The sequence below is a fragment of the Prunus mume genome, linkage group LG2, assembly GCF_029339155.1.
Source record: "Prunus mume cultivar Tortuosa linkage group LG2, ASM2933915v1, whole genome shotgun sequence".
NCBI lineage: Eukaryota > Viridiplantae > Streptophyta > Magnoliopsida > Rosales > Rosaceae > Prunus > Prunus mume.
Genome location: NC_142699.1, coordinates 31,080,146 through 31,100,733, shown reverse-complemented (window position 1 = coordinate 31,100,733; position 20,588 = coordinate 31,080,146). Strand labels below are relative to the sequence as shown.

Below are 20,588 nucleotides of genomic sequence, written 5' to 3'. Positions count from 1 at the left end.
AATTGAAAATTTTCGAATCCAAATTGGCCGTAATTTGAATTTCCAATCTAACTTGCACTTCCGTTTGGATGAAGAAATTGAAAATTGCATTGAATTCTTAAATGACAGAATTTAGGTCTCAATCATTTAAAGTTCTGGCAATTAATAATTTCAGTATTTGGATATATGTATGTCGAATTTTGTAAATGACATAAATTATAATAAAAACGATTTCATACTCAATAGAAATTGCAAAATGAGGCCTTTTTTTAGCAGAAATTAAACTCATAAATCTTGATTCTCAATTTTCACGATTTTTTCCGCATGTCATTTAATAAGTTTCATGCTTTTTTTTGGAAGATATTTTCTATTGAGAGGGGCAATAACATACTAAACTCGCACACACTCCACAAAAATGTTATGACTTGAACTCATGACCTTTTTTGGTTGGGGAGCAATTGCTCCAAACCACAATACTAGTGGGTCCTTTGAAATAAGTTCCATGCTTAAGTTGCCAAACAATGAAAATATCAATTTCTCATATTTAATTATTGACTTTTAATTGAATCCCAAGTTATATCCCTCCATCCAAATGGAGAAGGGTAATGAAATTAATAGTAAAGGGGAATAATAGGAAATTTTGGAAGTGTATGAAAAACTTAGAGGCCTCGTTTGGTTCATGGGAAATGAGACTTGGAGATGAGAAATCAATTACTTTCCCATATTTGGTAAGTCCAGGTATGAGAAATCGTTGCGTGGCCTATGAAAAAGTAGGGGGAAAGTGAAGTCATTCTCCCAACTTGAGTTTTGTTTTCCCTCATCATTGGAAAGTTTGGGAAAATGAGCCAATATTAAATAAATATTTTTTATGACCATTTTGTCCCCATTAACAATTTAGAATTACAATATATCATTAAATGCATTCTTTTTTTATTTGATTTAATATGGATATAATTGAAAATTTATACAAAATTTGTTTTCCATTCTTATTCAAAACAAACATGAGAAATGAAAAGAAGTGATATATCTCAGTTACTTTCCTAGCATGTGGGAAAGAAATCTTCAATTTCTCATTCTTTAAGAAATGATATGAGAAATGATTTCTCCCCAAATTTATTCCGTGAATCCAAATGGGATCAGAGAGCAATTTAGGAGGAACAACTAAATTTTCACTTTCTTTTAAATTTATAAACAATAGGAAAAAGGGAAAAACTGTGACATTTTTAGTGGGAAAAGAGTGAAGAGACACGCGCCATGAGTGCGAGGAAGGGTAGGCAGCAGTCCAAATAAAAAATATAATAATCAGCGCAAAAATAAAAAAAGGAGAATAAATCGCCGGCTGTGTTTGTGTTTGGAAGAAAGGCAAACGACTGTTTCGACTACAGAGAGAGAGAGAGAGAGAGAGAGAGAGAGAATTTTGGGAAGGAGACACACAAAAGAATCGTCTTTAAGGAATCAAAAAATCAAACACATCCCAATTAAAATCCATTTTAATTTTTTTCCAATTTTAATTCTTTTCATTTCCATTTTTATACTCATCCAGCTCTCTCTCTCCATGCGAGGCCAGACTGTTGGTCGTCTTCTCTGCTCCTTCTTGTGTGTATGCCCTAGATCTTGAGAGAGAGAGTCAACGATAACTCACTACGCAGAAGAAGTTTCAGATTCCAGATCTTCAATTCTTGAGTCGAAGCTCCTTTCAGCTCATTGCATCAGGTACCTCTTTCCATGCTTTCCAAGATTTCAGAGTGAGAGTGAGATAAGACTTTGCTTTTGAATTTTCGTTTTTGTTGGTGTAGCTACGTTATTGGGAAGTGGTTGTTCGGCTTTTGCTTGGTTTCTTGGAAACCAAACGGGGCAGAAGGAAATGGTGGAAAATTTTGGGGGTTGTGAGTGGTTGAGTTGACTAAAGAGGCACTATAGCTTGCGTCTTGCAGTTGGGTTTTAATTTTCGGGTTTAGATTGGAATCTGTGTGTTGGTTTGACTTTTCTTTACTACGATCGTTGGCTATTTGTTTTTTTAATTTTTTATACCTACATACATATTCAGGCGTTTGGTTTTAGTTGTTGGGCTGGTTCTGAGCTTTGAATTCTGAAAATAGGGTTCGCTTATCAAATTCCGATCTTTTTCTGGACCTTACGTTTGGTTGCTGACAAAAGGTAAGCAGAAGAAGGGGAAGAGAAACAAAGAGTTGAAGTTTTGTTTTAGTAATTTGTAAACCGTACAGTACGACCCATCTGAAGACTAGGATTTCTTTTTTCGTTTTCTTTTCAAATGCAATTTCGGCAAACGATTCTAAGCAATAACAATTACCTTTGGAATTAATTGCTTGATTGTTATCAATTTGATTTGATTTCTGATGCCGCTTACTTTTTGAAAGGTTGCATTGCGTTTCTGTGTGAGGCATATTAGCATTCTCATACATGAGAGTGCTAATCTAACAATTTTTTTTTGGGACTGAGTTAATCTAAACATTCTTTCTAATGATTTTTATGTCCATATGTCATGCTTGCTGTACCTGTTACTGTTTACTATTAGGATTAGTAGTGATCTAGGCATATTTTTCTTATTAGGAATGGTATTACCAATTTTTCAACAGTCTTGTACCTGCTTAGGATATCCTGTTTATTTTCAGAATAAATTTGTATGAATTAGTCTGCTTATTATTTTACTTGCAGATTGCAGAAATCTCCACACCAATCAATTGAAGGTTCTCTGCTAGACTGTCGATACTAAATCCATATCAAATAGTACAATGGTGGATGGGGACAATAGACAGGAATGAGATCATTAGGTGATGAAATTGTGATGCATTTATTCTAGATGAAGACGGGTCAGTGGCGACTAGGCATGGGTGACATGCAGATCGTGCCCGGGGCTCGCCATCGCCCACCTCTGAAGAGGCCATTGTGGATTATTGTCTTGGTTTCTTTGGTCAGCATCTTTGTGATTTGTGCTTTTCTCTACCCACCTCAAAGCAGCGCCGCTTGTTACATATTTTCTTCGAGAGGTTGCAAGGCTATTACCGATTGGCTTCCACCTGCTCCTGAAAGGGAATATACTGATGCTGAGATTGCATCCCGTGTTGTGATTAGAGAGATTCTGAGCGCACCTCCTATTCAATCCAAGAATCCGAAAATTGCTTTCATGTTCCTTACACCCAGTGCATTGCCTTTTGAGAAGCTGTGGGATGTGTTTTTCCAAGTAAGGTTTCATCTGTTATGATTTATTGGCCCGAGAAAAAAAAAATCTCCTTTTTGTTTGTTTCCTTGGAAGTTTTGTCCTAATATGCCTGTCCTGCTTAATTAGTTTAAGCATATTCAAACAAAATTTAACTTTTCAGACAATGCTTTCAAATTAGCACATTAAGAATATGAAGTGATTAACTCATGTTGTGGTTTCCTATAATCTTTCACAAGGATAGTTGGAGCGTTCCCATACAAGCGAGTCTTTCATACATGATTTATATTGTGATTACTGGTCAACAGTTTAGCACTATGTTGGACTAATAATCATCATATGTGCTTAATTTCATCAAGCTATCAAATATTCAGGTTTGACAATACAGTATAAGGGTTGACTAATGCTAAATTTTTGATTGTATTTGGAGCGAAATAACAAGCCTAATAGGAGAAGCTTCTCATATGGATGAGGGCAATAATTCATTGAACAAGGTTCTATACCAAAGTGGCACTCATGCATCCAATTTGTAAACTTTTGTTGTCTTTGTGGCTGATGAGATGAGTTGGTGCTAAGCTTTCTTATGAGTTGTAACCTGCTTGAAAAATGTTAAGTTACATATGATGATCTCTGTTACTTTTGGTGTTTTTAGTGCAATCTGTATGTATGGATTTTCGTGTCCCTTGATGCCCTTTCCAGTGGCTGTTTTCTTATTAAAAAAATTAGTGACTGTGATTTTATAGTAGGATGTTATACAACAGACATCTGTTTATGTCAAATTAGGGCTTTTCCATGGTAATATGTGGAAATAAATGTCGAAGGACAGAATTTCTGATCTTGCTCACTCAGTATTCCAGTGTTGGTAAAGCCTGCTAAAGTAATTATGAATTCATATGCTTACCTTAAGTCTTTCAATTTTTTATTTGGCAGGGTCATGAAGGAAGGTTCTCTGTTTATGTCCATGCTTCTAAAGAAAAGGCAATTCATTTGAGCCGTTACTTTTTTAATCGCGAGATACGCAGTGACCCGGTATACCTGATTTTATTGTCAGTCATTCATGATTGGACTGCATTACTTTACAAGATTAATGTTTCATACTTTTCAATGTTATTTGAAATAGAAATGAGAATTAACAGACTCCTTGTCTACTGCTATACAAAAACAAAATTTGTTACAGTTGATGAAACCCTCCATCATACGAAACAAAGGACATGATATACAGTGAATATTAAAGCTAGTAAATAACAAACAAACATGTAGAAGATGTTAAAACCAACGTATCCCATCTCATATATTACCATAGACCTCCTACTTGCTTAATTGATTTATTTGTCAGGCAGCCTCATATCTCATTTAATTGAGTTAAAACATGCCAGTTCGGCCACTTAATTGTTAATTGTTAATGTCAGATATTAAGTGGGTGGCGGGGGAATATTTTGTTGTGGAGGGGGTGATTGATTATTTAATCCATACAGTATGATAGTCTCTCCTAATGAAGCTGAGCATAATCTTTCACAATAACTCAAATTGTAGAAATCGTCTGATTGTTTCTTTATTCTGACCTATGTAAATCTTGAACAATTTTAAGCTAGCAGGCTATCATGGAAGGGGTTAGAGTTGTGTAGATGATGTTACACAGACAGGTAGAAGAAAATGAGGATAACACAATGTGACATATCTTTCACATGTTTTCTTTTCTTAAACCAGATCTACTTAGAGCAAAACTTTTGAAGCCAATATAACTACAACTAAAATTGTTGGTAGAATTCTTATTCCTTGTTGGCTGGATTAATATTATATCATACTCATAGTCATTGTATCAGTAGTGATGATGGTGGTATATTGTCTTCATGTTTAACTAGTGATCAAGTAGATTAATCAGATCGACAATTTGATCATGTTTTCAGGTGATTTGGGGGAAAATTTCCATGGTAGATGCAGAGAGAAGATTATTGGTAAATGCTCTTGAAGATCCTGATAACCAGCATTTTGTCTTACTTTCTGAAAGGTGATCAAATTCTAGGTACCTTTAGTCATCCTTTTTCTATTGAGTTCTGATTAGTTCTGCAATTATTAATTTCTTATTAATTCTTTCTGTTATGCAGTTGTGTGCCACTGTATACATTTGACCATATCTATGACTATCTGATGAATACAAATATAAGCTATGTTGACTGGTAAGTGAAATCTTCTTCTATGAGCCACTGTTTTAGTTTAAATGTGTGGGTAGCTCATCATTTTGCGAATGCATTTTTGTTTTGATGAAAAGGTACAGTTATGACAGTTGCTTCCGTAGTAGGGTTTTATTTTTATTTATTTTTATATCTTATGTTGTTTTCTCTTTTCAGCTTTGAGGATCCTGGTCCACATGGAAATGGGAGGTATTCTGAGCACATGTTACCTGAAATTGAAAAGAAAGACTTCAGAAAGGGTGCACAGGTATTTTTCATTATGTTGTTGCTGCAAATGTAGTTTTTCTAATCTCGGGAAATTTGATATTTGCTAAATGGAGTTCTCCATCTCTTGATGGCCATTTTTATTGGTCTTATGAACATGCATTGTCAGTAGGTAATATCAACACATTTTGACAGTAGAGCAATATGACTACCCAAAAAGTAATTCTTGATTCCAAGGTGTTAGAAAATTGAAGGCTTGTTGGCTGTGTAATAGATTCTTGCCTGTGAGGTTGTGCATAGGTCAGAGGTAGTGCAGTTTAACTATCCAGATGTAGGAATTATTTTTCATTTTGATCCCTTTTTTTGGCCAGGGTTGGTGGTGACAAAGGGATCGATTTTTGAGATGTATTAGTATTCAAATATTTGAAATTCAAGTATCTTCCCTTTATTAAGTTTATATTCTGAATTATATGCAGTGGTTCACTATGAAGCGTCAGCATGCTGTGATAGTAATGGCTGACGGTCTTTACTACTCGAAATTCCGGGACTACTGCAGGGCAAGTTCTTTTTTTCTATTTTTCTGTTCATTTCTACATCTGCCTTGTTTGTAGTTCTTAATATTTTCATATGTTATATGTTTTTGCCTCTAATTTATTTACCAAGTAGATATAGCATATCGCATGTACGATACCTTCGTCCTTGCTTTCTCCTATTACGGGTGTAATTAAATTCTAGGTTGCTCTTTATTTGGTTTTTTCTGATGACGTAAGCTCTTTTAAGGCTCAAAATTTTATTGTCGATATGTAAAACATGTGCTCAATTTCAACATATGCCTTTCCTCCTTCTCATGCTTGGGCCACTATACAGCTGACATGCAAGTATTTGATAGGTTTTTGTGATACTTAAAACCCAATTTCTTGATGTGGATGTTCTTGGTTATTACAGCCGGGTTTGGACGGGCGCAATTGCATTGCTGATGAACATTACTTGCCTACCTTTTTCAATGTGAGAATCTCCTCTCTAAGAATTTCCTCCTGTGTTTCCTTGTATTTAGCATCTCTGTCTGAATGAAGTTTCTTTGCACTTGTTTTCAGATAATTGATCCTGGTGGAATTGCAAACTGGTCTGTAACACATGTTGATTGGTCTGAAAGAAAGTGGCATCCAAAGTTATACAAGGGTCAGGATATTACTTCTGACCTTCTGAAGAATATTACGGTACAGTTTTGCTATAAGCTTTTATATGTGTATATGTGTGTGTGTGTGTGTGTGTGTGTGTGTGTGTGTGTGGTATTTATAAATAAGAGCCCCATCATGCATGCATGTTTATCTTGTTTGGATATGTGCTGCTAGACACTGACTCTGCAATTTCTTGAAGTTCGCATTATGCAACTGTGCAATATTTCTTCTACCTGTCTGTGTAAGGTACCTATGTGGAGAATGTGTGCTGCTGGACACTGACTGCAATTTCTTAGGAAGTTTGCGTAATGCAACTTCGCATATTGCTTCTAAAACTCTGCAATTTTTTTATTTGGTTGGTTGGGTGGTTTGCACTGAGCCAATATTGTCATCTGATGAATACCACCCCTCACTTCTTTCTCTCCACCCAACCAAAAAAAAGAAAATGCTTCTTGCTTTTGAATTTCAGTTTTTAGTACTCGGCCTTTTAATGAAGATGTGGCCTGAATTGATTGGTGGCTTGAAATGACCTGGTGGATGTACCAGTTGGAGTGTCTCATTATAGTTGCTTTGGATGTGCCATTGCAATCTTTGTTACACCATCAGTTCCAACATATATAATACTATAGAGAGTAGTATCAATTCAAATACAAATTGTTCATAATTAATTTCTGACAGAGACTTTTGTTGTCTTGTCAATGCAGTCCGTTGATGTGAGCGTGCATGTAACTAGTGATGAGAAGGTATGCATCTAAAAGATTGCTAATTCATGCTTCTGGAATTTGAATATTGGATGGCTTGGAAATAACTCATTATAATTTAATCCCATTTTTTGTTTCATTTTTCAGAGGGTAGTACAGAAATGGCCTTGCTTATGGAATGGTATACAACGGCCGTGTTACTTGTTTGCAAGGAAGTTCCATCCAGAGACTCTCAATAACTTGTTGCACCTTTTTGCCAATTATACAACAATTTGAGCCAGATATTTTTGATTCCATATTCTTTGGTTGGATCGTTTTCGACCCTTTCCCTCCTACTTATTTCCAGTATAGCTGACGAAGTTGTAAATTGCCAAATTATAGAGGCTTGATTGTTCGTTCCCCCCAACCACATTTCTTGAGTGCAAGGGCAACTGGCAGAGCAGTTAGGGTGACCGGAGTCTGGCTGGAGGCTAACAAGCTAGTGTTGCTTCCGTGGGTATGAGGATATGTTGATCTCTACAAACCCTTCATTTTGCACCATCAGTGTTAAATTTCTAGAACAGAATTTTTCTTTTTCGGGGAACTCTTTCACTGCATTTTGTGGTTAGTCTTTGTAAAAGATGAAGTTTGAACTCTCAAGTGGCAAATATACAACACACAATAGCCGTGAAATTCACGCTTTAAAAATTATTCAGTGCATGTGTGGAAATTCAGAGAGAAAATTAGAAACATATAATGATTGAATTGGAAAAGTTAATTTTTTTTTTCCCGTACGTTATCTTTGTGTCTTGAGAGAAGAAGTGTTGGAAACACTAAAGTAAGCATTGAATGATTCTATGCCCTGGCTGCCTTGGGAATTTACAGACCAGATGCAACCACACTAATGCATAATTAAACCATGGTTAGGAGTTTATTTGTAGAGTAGACTCAAATGAGTGGTTAGCACTGTATTGTTTGGGAGAGATTTTAAGGTCCAGTTTGGGATTGCTGTCGTTTTAAAAAAAAGCTGATTCTGCTGTGCTTTAAAAAGAATCAGTTGTAAAGTAAGGAGTAGAGCGTTTGTAAAAGTGTTGTAACTATTTATAATGACTAAAATAGACATTTGTAAAAGTGTTGTAACTATTTATAATGACCAAAATAGACATGCGGCTGAAAGTGTTTTTTTTTTACTAATATGTTGTAAAAAATAAACCTTGGAAGTGTTGTTATACTTTTCTTCCTAAAAATTATATTAACCTTTGAAGAAAAATAAAAATTCAATTTTCGAACAAAATATATCATTTATTTTCTATGACCAAATATAACCAACAAGGGGTAAGAAAGGTTTCGACTTGGAAGAATTAGAGTTGAAGGAGAGCAAGGTCGCCCTGCCATTGAAGGACCTTTTGGACCATATGGATTCCATCCCTAAAAACTATCATACACAAGAGATTGAAGAATCCATATATCCCTGAAAACTATAATCAACAGCTTTGAAGAGATTGATAATCTACCTTTGAAAAGAGATTGAGCGAATCATTTGCAAACTTGGGAGGATACGGGAGATTGAGCGAATAGATTGATAACTTGGGAGGCTACAGGAAATACCAAATGTTGGTGTCTGCAGACTTGGAGAGAAATACGAGAGATACATTTCTAACCTAATAAGGTATTTGTGGAATTGCAAAAAAAAATCAATAAAGGGAGCGCGCTGCTTCAATTGAAAGTAAGCATGACATTTTATTTTTACCAAACACCTTAAACTGCTTAACTTTAAAGTTAAGTAGGTTTTTGGCCAAAAAAGGCATCCCAAACGGGGCCTAAATAACTCAATAATCACTTTTATGGAAAATCACTTTTCTCCAATAATGACTTTAAGTGGTTTTAAGTGATTTTATGGAGAAGCATATGCCTTATAATTATTAAAAGTGATTATATGAAGAAGCATGCAAGGTGCTTCTCCCCAGAAGTCCAGAATCACTCCCAACACTTACTAACTAATAAGCGCTTGAGCACTACTGTATATATTACCCATATTTTAAAGGGTAATCCATGACCCTTAATCAAACTTTCACATATTTTACATGGTTTTAATTGCTTTCTAATTTTTATTAGTCATTACTGCTGTGTTTTCATTACCGATACAAATGTACCAAATTTCCATTAAGTTTTGTATGGTCTTGGACAAGAATAAGATAGCAGTTATGAGACTACCTTAAAAAGGAAGATGAAAACTTAATGGAAAACCTAATGCCATGACTTATGCGTGTGAAAACTAAATGGAAAGATTGCCTTGTTAAAGAACCCTACACACAAGATTATCTTGTTATTTTTCCCTTTATTGCATATATTCATTTTCTTAGGAGGATGCTTTTGATAAGAGCAAGCATATAATGCAAGTCTACAGTCTGGAGGATATTTCCATATATGTATATTTCTACGTACGCATAGTTACAAAGAAGCACAGCTCTCATGCCTCGTCTGCCTTAAACAATTCTGTGTTCTCTTAAGCAGTAGCCATGGCAGCCCTGTTTGCGAAACCTGTTAGGCTCTCGCTTACTAATTTTGTTATTTTCTGAAATTTGTTATGCTTAACCGCCACAGTTTCCATCATCGAAAGACCAAGGAGTTTTGCAACAAAACTCATTCATCGCGGTTCGGCTTTGTCTCCTTACTACAACCCTAATGCAACCATCAAAGACCATGCTATGCATACGTTGAAAACCTCCATGGCACGCTTAGCATACTTGGGAGCAAAGTCTAATATTTTTGTGACAGACGATACTCGTGCCGGGCTTGTTGCTGAGGACAATGGAGCACAATTCATGGCAAGTTTCTCAATCGGTGAGCCACTAGTTCCACAGCTCTTGACCATAGACACAGGCAGCAACTTATTGTGGGTTCAATGCCTTCCTTGCACCAAGTGTTTTGAACAAGCCTCTCCAATTTTTGACCCTTCCAAGTCCTCAACATACACCACATTACAATGCAACTCTCCCTATTGCACCATTTCCCCTAGTGACAAATGTGACCCCTCAAACAATTGCAAGTTCTCTCACAAGTACCCTGATGGCACTGATGTAGCCGGACTTCTTGGGAAAGTTCACCTTGGACACGTCCGACGAAGGCATTAGCCCTGTCGCGAATGTGGTTTTTGGTTGTGCCCATGACAATGATGGTTACAATGGCCTACCTAGTGGAATACTTGGTCTTGGACCTTCAAACATATCTTTAGCAACCCAATTGGGGTCAAAATTTTCTTATTGCATTGGTAGCATGAAGGATCCTAAGTACCCTCATAACCAACTAATCTTAGGCGATGGTGCAAAGATAGAAGGCCTTTCAACTCCACTTGAAGTCTACAATGACCTCTACTATTTGACCTTAGAGGGCATCAGCCTCGCCGAAAGGCGGCTCGAAATTGAACCAGAAATTTTCAAAAGAACACCATCAGGCACTGGTGGAATAGTCATTGATTCTGGGACAACATTAAGCTTCCTAGCCAAAGGTGCATATGATGTGCTTAGAGCTGAAGTGCAAAAGTTGATGGATGGAAAGTTGGAAAAAGTAGAAGAGCCTGATATTCCTTCAGCTTTATGCTACAAGGGGATTATAAGCCAGGACCTTGTTGGGTTTCCAGATGTTGTCTTGAACTTTGCAGATGGGGCTGAGTTGGGTTTGGACATTGAGAGCCTTTTCCAAGAGTATGGCCAGAATGAGCTTTGTATGGCTTTGCAGGAGTCTCCTGTTGGGAATGACTTGAATGTTGTTGGAATTATGGCTCAGCAATTTTATAATGTTGCCTAAGATCTTGCTGCAAACAAGGTTTATTTTCAGAGGATTGATTATGAACTTCTTGATGACTGATGGGAATCCATAATATAGGGAGTTCAATATATTTTACAGCCTTTTTTTTTTTTTTTTTGGTATCAATTTTTTTTCTTATTTATTCTTGTATTTATTTACTTTTGGTGGGTTTTAAATATGGGATATAATTATTGAAGAATAAAAGAAGATGAAACAAAACCGTGTCTTTCTTGCTCCCATATTGGCCATTACATGAAGGTAGATTCTAGTTGTCATTCTCTTTAGACTCTTTTGTAACCAAGAAAAAGAAAAGGAAAAAAACGAGGTCTCAGGTTCGAACCATGACATCTTGGTTGTGTGTGTGAGAAACTCCTCATCTTGTAATTTAGATTATCACTTGTATTCAAAATAAAAGTTCTATTAATTTCCAAGGTAAAACCATGGATGTTATAACTCATGTTATTATTATCATTTTTGTTTATTTACAATTGAAAATAAAATAAAAATCCCCTCTGTTTTCCTATACCGAAAATTCAAGGATTTTTAAAAAGCCACCTTTCATTGAATCAAATTTCTTCAATTTCACTTATTAGAATGTCATTGTCTTTTTCCATTTCAAAATTGCCTCTTAAGAGATGGGCATCAAAATTCCTAGGAAAAGCAATCATCAAAAAAATCAGAATTGGGAAATAAGCTTTAAGAGTGAAAGTTGTAATTTAAAGCATGCTTTCCTATATTTCGCAAGTCTTACATTGCAATTCAGTTTCTTCTTTTTCTTGACGTCTGCAACCTTTTCCTTGATACCTGTTGACGCAACCACCACTCACATTGTTGCCCAAAAACACCTAACTGGTACTCATACTCATTCACCACTCACCACTCACACCTTGCACCCAAATTCCACTGTAATCGAAATTACAACTAGCTACGAGAGATGGTGCTCAAAGTGACATGAAAAGGTTGCTTGGACGCTTTGGTTAACTAAGAACCAACTACTGAAGGCGATGATGCTTCGAACATTTCCATCAACAGACACCGATACTGAAATATTCATCGATATTTCCGAAGATATCAAATATTTAAGTGCATCACAGAACTATTCTAATTAAAATCGGGCGGTGTCATGTAATACGGACTAGACTCATTCAATTGGACAACAGTACAATATATATTAGAATAAACAAGCCCCATCCTCAGGGATGGAGTGGAACTGTCCGATACAGGACTCGAGTCCTGACCAGACATACCCCCACCAAGGTCCTGAGCATATACCATTCATTCTTGTAAGTTGCAACTAGGTCAAGCATTGTGGTTTTGGTTTGATCAGACAAACATTTCATTGTCCTGAGACATGGGCGTTACAGTTTTCCAGAACCTTTCTATCCGGCATTGCACGTCAAAAGCATAAGGGACTCTTGCTTTTGGGAGACTCATCTTTGAAACATCTAATTAAGGCATGAAAACAACCCACATTGTTGGCTACACAACTTAATTGGCAATTGGCAGCATAAGCGATGCTCTCAACAAATACAACCAATTGATATTGGGAAATGAGGCAGACTATATACAGGCAACTCAATGCCTTCTGAAACAGCTAACAGTGGCTTTTACTACATACATATTCCTAGCGTGCACTAGTACTAGAGACACAATTTATATCCTCACAACAGGACTGGAGTCTTCAACTCTGGATCGACATATTGAGTCGACTCGTAATTACGCATGGACCATGTTGACACCCCATAGTGAAGGGAGACTCATCTTTGAAACATCTAATTAAGGCATGAAAACAACCCACATTGTTGGCTACACAACTTAATTGGCAATTGGCAGCATAAGTGATGCTCTCAACAAGTACAACCAATTGATATTGGGAAATGAGGCAGACTTTATACAGGCAACTCAATGCCTTCTGAAACAGCTGACAGTGGCTTTTACTACATACATATTCCTAGTGTGCACAAGTACTAGAGACACAATTTATATCCGCACAACAGGACTGGAGTCTTCAACTCTGGATCGACATACTGAGTCGACTCGTAATTACGCATGGACCATGTTGACACCCCATAGTGAAGGCCAGTGTTGAGCAAATATTTTGGACTAGTACGTCAGCCAACCAAATTCTCTACAGTATTGTGATGCCAGCACCAAATTACCATAACTGAACAGTTAATGACGACTCTTTTCAACAGATTAGGGCATTCTGCATTTCTATACTAGCTGTAAACTTTTAATATCAAATCCAATCTCAAGCATAACCTTAGGGAAGCTATGTAACCCCTGCCTGCTCAAATAATCCTAGAGAAAATACAAAGATATAAAAACTTGCTCGTTCCTTTAACATGGTAATCAAACCCTGTGGTTCCAGTCCATGCTGCAAAAAGAAATGGCATGCATAAGGATTGCCATCAGAGTTGGAAACAGGGCAAGGAATTCTACATGAAAATGGTAAAGATAAAATAGCATCTTACCTGGCTTAGATGCTTAAAGAAGACACATCTAACTGGTTGCACAGACCATTTAAGAGTCCCAACAAGTAGCTATAAGCCTCTATCCTGTAGTTAACAACCATCATTAGAAAACACCAACTCTACCAGCCACTGCTTGCTATTGGCTGGTTCAAGAAACACGAGTGCAAATAATACAAGCTTCTGTGGCACCCTTTGCTAAAGGCGCAGTATAGCTTCACCCTATAAAATTAAATACTAGAAAGAAAACAAAAAACCCAAAATACCAACATTCACCAATAGAAAAATCTTTCAGCAACAAAAATCGGAAGTGAACACTGAAAATAACTTGACACCAAGCATGCTTCTAGGGATACGAAAACCATAATACGACCATGGGCACATACTTTCCAGAGAAAAAACTGCATTGCAAAAAGGAGCAGTTATTAGACATATAAGCATGACTTGCGCTGGCTAAGCAAAAGGAACTGATCTACTTCCCATTGTCCTTAAGAGACACTCGCCGAGGCACCCAATCTGTAGTAGATACGACACTTACCATCAGTTTAAAGACAACAATTATATGTTCAAGAAAAATCATCCCATTAATACACAACCAACATATAATCTCCCATATAACATCAAAGAAAGTAGAATAGCAAAAGTCCCAAATGACATATTGAATATTCTCATGGTAACACGAAAATTCCAGCAAGAACCTTAATCAGCCTGGTCAAATAATCTGCTCATCTCTTTCTTCCACCACGCTCTCTTAATGAAAGACTAAGTGCTTCTCCTGCTCCAACATTATAATACGCAAGCGACATATTGTCCTTGAGAAAACCAGGCTTTCCACTCAATTTCTGTTTGTTTGCAGGAAGCTGGATCTCCCCAGAGATTTTTTCTTTCAGACTCCCAACAGTTTCAGATAAGGACTGCACCGTAATCTCCAAAAGTTGTCCCTTCAGATTACCTTCATCAACATTGGGGACAGATACTGTGATGCGAACAGGTCCCTGCAACCAAAAAGATAATAAATAAAAAGGAATAATTTCTGTCAGGCTACCAACAATAATTATACAATAAGATTTCAATTACTAAAGAATTTACAGTGCAAAGGCAAGGATATGCAGGGAATCCATACCGGATGCTGTGCCAGAAACTGATCTTCTGAAATAAGCATAGAATCGTCAAGCTTCTGCCGCTTTGGCTCAGGTTCTTCTGGAAGCGGTGGAGGAGCTTCCTCAGGTGGTGGTGGCGGGGGCATCCCCTGAGGCAAAGGTGGTGGTGGCATCATTTGCATTGTAGGTGGAGGAACAGGAAGAGGCATATAAGATCGGGGAACTTGCATGGGTGTAAACTGCGAACCAGGTGGAGGTGGTACAGATGGATTCATAGACATTGATGGTGGCATAGGAGGTGGCCGATTCACCAAAAGGGATTGCTGTCCTGAACTCATGGGCATTGGAGGTCCAGGTGGTCGAACTGATTGATATTGGACAACTGATGGCCTCGGTGGAGGTACAGGGAGGCCACCGCTAGATGGAGCAGAATACTGAGCTGTATTTGGAGGAACACGAGGTAGATTCAAGGCAAGACCTGGTGGTGGGGGTAGAGGGCGAACAGACGGCACACCAGGTCTTGGAGGAGGAGCTGCAGGACCAGGAAGATTCCTTGCATCATTGTTAAGAACATCATTCTGATCCTCTCCGTTGATATTCTGTGACATGGCTTGATTTGCTGTGCGGCCAATGCTTCCAGTGTGACCATCCCATATGACCTGCTTTGGTTGCTCATCTTTCTTTTTTTCAATCTCAGCCTTGACAGCGTTAGAAACTTCTTCCTCTGTGGTACCAAAAATATCAGGACGGGTTCGTGCAAGGCCCACAATGTTTCTTGAGATTTCATCATCCTGGGCGAGAGTAGTCTCTCGAATCTTGGCAAACATCCGTTCTTTTTGCTCTTTGTATTTTGGATCAATGAGAGAAATCCTCATGTGTTCAGACATCTCATTGATAGGGATAAGCTCTCCAGTGATTGGTGAAATGACGTACTTTGTTGGGTCTCTTTCAGCAGGGATCCTGTCTTCAGGTCTCTTCCAGTTCTTCACAATTCTCATTGGTGGATCTGGATCATCTGTCACCTTATTCTCATTCTTCTTTTCAACACCATTCTCTTCAATTCTGGCTGTCCTCAAGCCCTCTTCAACAAGCTGCATTTCTTCTACATCCATTTCCATTTCCACCTCCTTACCAGGCTCAACAATATCTTCTTCCATATCTGTGACCTTGCTTCTCCTTATAACCTCCTCAAGGGTCATTGGAGGAGGTAAATCCTCATCCTCATCATCTGCAAAGTCTATTGATTCAACCACAACAAAATCATGCCAATCAATCATAGCCATTTGCATCCTTTCCAGCTCAATCTCATCTTCTTCCTTCTGCCTTGCCTGCTCTTGTGAACGCTCCCACTCCAGCCGATGCACACACCGTTCAAGCACAGTTGTCATGTCTGCAATACTTTTCTTAAGCTTCTCTGTCAACCCCGTCGGAGGCATCAACACCTTTGAGTAAGCATCAGCCAGAGAAGTGAAAAGTGTAAACATACTATGGTTAGGTTTTAAAAAATGGAACTGGGGGTTATTCGTTTCCCTGTTTGTCAATCCTAACAAAAATGATTTCCCATTTCGAGCTACAAACTGGGCTGTGAGCTTTATAATATCCAACTCTTCCCCAGTAATCCCTTCAGGAAGCCGAACAGTATACTGCTCAGCTTCGGGTTTTTCTGGTGGTTCAGGCACTTTGAGCACCGATTTAAACTGAGCAGAGGGATCCAGCTTTGGTGCTCCTGTTTCACCATCTGCAGCTGGAGCTGGTGGGGCTGACTCAGGTGTTGCAGAATCTTCAAGCTGCAAAGAAGGTTGCTGTCCAGAAGACTGATTCTGGGCACGGAACTCAGACAATCGATGCTGATAATATGCATGGTAGGGATCTGAGGAAATCAAAAAGCTGAACTTTGCATTTCCGGTATTATTAGCTATGATCCTTTTCTCAAACTCCGGTCCATTCTTTGCCACAAATTGGGAAGTTTTGTCAACAATATTTCTGATGTCTTGAGGAGGATAAATGATACCAATAGCCCTAGTATGTGTTGCAACGGAGTTGGCTTTGTTCTGCTCCTCATTCAATTGTTTCTCATCGTTATTAGGTTCAGTCACTTGGGATTCTGGAAGAGGCCCAAGGTCTCCATCAGAAGGAGGAGCCGGTAAGGGCAAAATGGAACCTATCATTTTCCTTATACAAAAACAGAAACTTACGTAACAATTCGCAAACTAAAGGGCATCAAAAAAACAGCTTTTTGCTCATCCACAACCTGCACATATACAAATACATAAGACAACTTATAAAAGTATTGAGCTACTATTAAGTAGAGAAAAATCAATTCAGGCCGACCAGCAACAATTTCAAAGATGAATGTGATAAAGACGAGAACACTAACAGTCCTACTGAAAGGAAGTCAGCCAAATTGATTAACACGACTCCCAAAAACCAGCTTTCCAGCATTCTAAGGACATAATTTCACCACAAGCTCTACCTCTACATGGAAATATATACAAATCTTCGATTTTCTAGACAAACAGATGGAAAACTCAATACTTCTTTTCTGAATAAATTATAGTACCAATTGAAAGAGAACCTCAAACCCAGATAACCAGAAACGAAAAATAAATAGAAACTGCATCTTTCAAAACGAAACAAACATTAGTACAAAAGCGTAGTTCAAGAGATATTCGCATGATAAATAAAGGTGAGAATCAAGATCCTCGTAGTTTTAAGAGTAGCGAAATATTAGGGTTTAACGCAGAGAGAGAGAGAGAGAGAGAGAGAGAGAGTACCTTAGGTCTGATTCTTCTAGGGTTTCAAAGTCCCCCCAACTGCCGTAAGAGAAAAGGAGAGAGACTGTGTAATGTATTTTATTTAATAACATACACCGTCACGACCCAATTTTCTGAAAAAAATACCATCACTGAATTCCTAATTTGCCTTCTTTTGTAGAGCGAAATTTAAGGGTTTTTAAATGAAATTTTTATTTATTATTATAGTTTTCTCTTCAAAAAATATATAAACGCCAACATGGAGTGAAAAAAGGCTTTTATCTTATAGTTTAGACTATTACTTATATTTAAAAAAGGGGTTTTTAGATTCAATGATCTCTGAACTTTGACCCGATTCGCATTTTGGTCCCTCAATTTTCAAAATCGTTCACATGATCCTTCAACTTCAGTTTCGTTAAAATAAATGGTTTTGCTGTCAATTTTGTTAACTTTTTCTGTTAAATTTAAGCATGTGCATGGTGTACTATTAGGGGTCAATATCGGAAATTGCTTCACTTCAGGGATAAATTAAAAATATTTAGATGGTAGGTTTTAGTTTTTAGTATTTATTTTTATGTGAAAGGAATATTCAGATGGTGGAAATTAAAAATAATACAAAAAGATCATTTTGCCCCTGCATTTAATGTAAAAGATAACAAAATTGACAGCATGACCATTTGTCATAATGAAACTAAAATTGAAAGACCACGAAAACGATTTCGAAAATTGATGGGCCAATATATGAATCGAGTCAAAATTCAAAGACTATTAAACCTAAAACCCAGAAGAAAAAAAAACAATTTTCATCCATAAAATTTAAATTGCTGATCTCTGACAATAAAATGAGACTAATATGTAAGTAATAAATTTGGTTCCATAATGTTTGTGCATTAACTAGAGTAGGAGTATGATTTGCAAATAAGTCTAAATGGTTTTAACTAATCTTAAGGCCATCTCCAGTCATGAGGGCTAAATGCAACAATGGACTACAATTTAGCTCTCCAAAATATTTATTTATAAAAGAATAAAGTAGGGCTAAATTTTTCCATCTCCAATCATGCATGACTATATTTTAAGGCACTTTATATTTTATTATTTTGAGAAAATTATGATGCAGCACTCATACAATCCACTACTATGTATTGTTTAAATGAATTAAACTACTATTTAGAGACAATATTCCAAATATAACATGTGTGCATTGATAAGCATTTAACAAGATTTATGATAAGAGTGTGGAAAATATTTGACCAAAAAAATAATGTGGAAGTTGTGAATATGTGATAAATTTTGTAAGAAATGTGGAATGAAATAAGTGTTAAAATTTTTGAAGAAATTTGGAGGTATTTATAGAAATATTTTATTTATTTAAAGCCAACAATGGCTATTTTTGAAAAAATTGACGCACTTTTCAAAAAGTTGAAATTTTTTTTATTACAATAAAAATGTTAGAAGAAAAAAAGGTAATGACTAGCTGACGTCAGCTTAATAGCAGCCCTTGGATGAATCATGTCTATTAGTTTCCAATTACATGAACTAATCCCGTGATCACGCCCACACGTGATTCTTCCTCCTGTGAAGCAACACATGCATAGGGCCCACACAAAAAATTTGGCATAGGCTACAACTGGGCTATGTGTGGCATGGTAGAAGGGCTAAACGGTTAAATGTGGCCCTTAAAATTTAGGGAGTTTCACTAAAACACCCAAAATGGAGGTTGAAATTATAAAAAAACTCAACACCCAAAACACTTTATAAACACCCCCAAAACCCATCATTATACACACTCAAAACCCATTTATAAACACACCCAAAAAGTTGACTTTGGGGTTGATTTTGGGTGTGTTTCTATGTTTAAATAGTGCTTGGGTTTTTTTATAAATACATGTCTAGAATTGGGTTTATTTATAAATTTGTATAAAATTTATCCCATAACTAGAGATGATTTTTACACATTTTGGGGCTTACATTTGGCCTATAGCTTATTAGGGGTGGGCATCGGGACCGAAAAACCGAAACACTTAGTCGGGCCAGATGGAAATCATAGGAAAAAAAATCGGTAGACTAAAAAGTCACAAACCGACACCAAACCAAACTGAACCGATTCCAACCGATTCTTGTTCTGATTTCACATCTTACCAAACCGAATCGGACTAGTTGTGTATTATTTTAATTTTTTTTACAAAATTATTTAAATCCTATAAACCGTGGATACTTCTCGTATAGATACCTTGGGCTTGATCTGGGGGGCTTGGGCCCATGCAAAGCCCACGAGTGCGGATGACCTCCGAAAGAAGATCTGCACACTTTGAATGATATCAGAATCGGGCGGATGGGGTTGATTCCAGTCTAACCCTTTCCGATGATTAAGTCAGAAACTAATCTTTGCTAGAGAGAATGGAAGTATGGTTTATATTATGTGTAGAGTTATTTATTATCTTTTTCTGGAGATAGGTGAGGGGTATTTATAGGAGGGAGAAGGGGAGGTCCAGATATTTTATGGGATAGATCTTTTCTTTACTTCCCTCAATTTGAATCGTACTTAATGCTCTGTTTCTGATCACCTTACTTTATGACAGGGGTCATGTGGCAAGGTGGCAGGTGAACAAGGATGGGAGACATATTGAATGTTCCCTTTCTGTCACTGACTTGTTTTCTCAGAGATTTAAAGGGCAAAGCGACGCTTGCTTAAGAATGGGACGTGCATCAACCAACTTTCCCTGTCTGCCAGGTTGTTTCATTTAATGCATCTTTAAGCAAGACATGGTGATAAAGTGGTCGGGTCATTCCTCAAACACCCGATCACTTCTCTCATTTTGATCTCTCACTTTTCTTGGCTCGGTACATGAGTTGTCTTCCGAGGGGCTTGGCTCACTTGTGATAATATGAGTTATCAACAAATCCAATGCTACATTTTTAATCTCATAACTAATATTTTCCCAAGCCCAACTTCTAAACATCTCTCTTTTCTAGGCCAAATATTTCTTTTTGTATGAAATTGAATCATTTGTTAATTTTCAAGCCCAAAAAATAAAATTTTAGTTCA

The 20,588-nt window shown here is 37.2% G+C and overlaps 2 protein-coding genes and 1 pseudogene across 6 annotated transcripts; 2 read left to right on the top strand and 1 right to left on the bottom strand.

Annotated features, from left to right (window-relative positions):
- Nucleotides 1–1,330: 1,330 nt before the first annotated feature.
- Nucleotides 1,331–8,119, top strand: LOC103323671 (glycosyltransferase BC10). Its single transcript, XM_008225681.2, has 11 exons — nucleotides 1,331–1,692; nucleotides 2,656–3,181; nucleotides 4,088–4,186; nucleotides 5,065–5,165; nucleotides 5,263–5,334; nucleotides 5,506–5,596; nucleotides 6,030–6,110; nucleotides 6,499–6,558; nucleotides 6,648–6,770; nucleotides 7,436–7,474; nucleotides 7,580–8,119. The coding sequence occupies exons 2-11, from the start codon at nucleotides 2,801–2,803 to the stop codon at nucleotides 7,706–7,708; spliced, it is 1,176 nt and encodes a 391-aa protein (XP_008223903.2). The 5' UTR covers nucleotides 1,331–1,692; nucleotides 2,656–2,800; the 3' UTR covers nucleotides 7,709–8,119.
- Nucleotides 8,120–9,804: 1,685 nt separating this feature from the next.
- Nucleotides 9,805–11,278, top strand: LOC103323670 (aspartic proteinase CDR1-like; annotated as a pseudogene).
- A 1,782-nt stretch (nucleotides 11,279–13,060) lies between these two features.
- LOC103323669 (putative splicing factor 3A subunit 1) lies at nucleotides 13,061–17,706 on the bottom strand. 5 transcript variants are annotated; one of them, XR_016124044.1, is made up of 6 exons: nucleotides 17,564–17,706; nucleotides 14,813–17,040; nucleotides 14,388–14,684; nucleotides 13,960–14,205; nucleotides 13,693–13,776; nucleotides 13,061–13,595 (listed from the first exon to the last, which is right to left on the bottom strand). XR_016124044.1 is itself a non-coding variant. In XM_008225678.2 (3 exons), the coding sequence occupies exons 2-3, from the start codon at nucleotides 16,955–16,957 to the stop codon at nucleotides 14,415–14,417; spliced, it is 2,415 nt and encodes an 804-aa protein (XP_008223900.1). In that variant the 5' UTR covers nucleotides 16,958–17,040; nucleotides 17,564–17,706; the 3' UTR covers nucleotides 14,230–14,414. The 5 variants fall into 5 exon arrangements, 1 of the variants encoding a protein (XP_008223900.1); XR_016124045.1 differs by having other exon boundaries at nucleotides 13,966–14,205; XR_016124046.1 differs by having other exon boundaries at nucleotides 14,076–14,205.
- Nucleotides 17,707–20,588: the final 2,882 nt, after the last annotated feature.

What these genes read in the sequence shown, in the direction of transcription:
- LOC103323671 (XM_008225681.2), top strand. Translation starts at nt 2,801, where the DNA reads ATGAAGACGGGTCAGTGGCGACTAGGCATGGGTGACATGCAGATCGTG. An exon ending in TGTGGGATGTGTTTTTCCAA is followed by an intron (nt 3,182 to 4,087) that starts GTAAGGTTTCAT and finishes TTTATTTGGCAG; the next exon opens with GGTCATGAAGGAAGGTTCTC. An exon ending in GCGAGATACGCAGTGACCCG is followed by an intron (nt 4,187 to 5,064) that starts GTATACCTGATT and finishes TCATGTTTTCAG; the next exon opens with GTGATTTGGGGGAAAATTTC.
- LOC103323669 (XM_008225678.2), bottom strand. Translation starts at nt 16,957, where the DNA reads ATGATAGGTTCCATTTTGCCCTTACCGGCTCCTCCTTCTGATGGAGAC. An exon ending in AGTTTCTGGCACAGCATCCG is followed by an intron (nt 14,685 to 14,812) that starts GTATGGATTCCC and finishes TTTTGGTTGCAG; the next exon opens with GGACCTGTTCGCATCACAGT.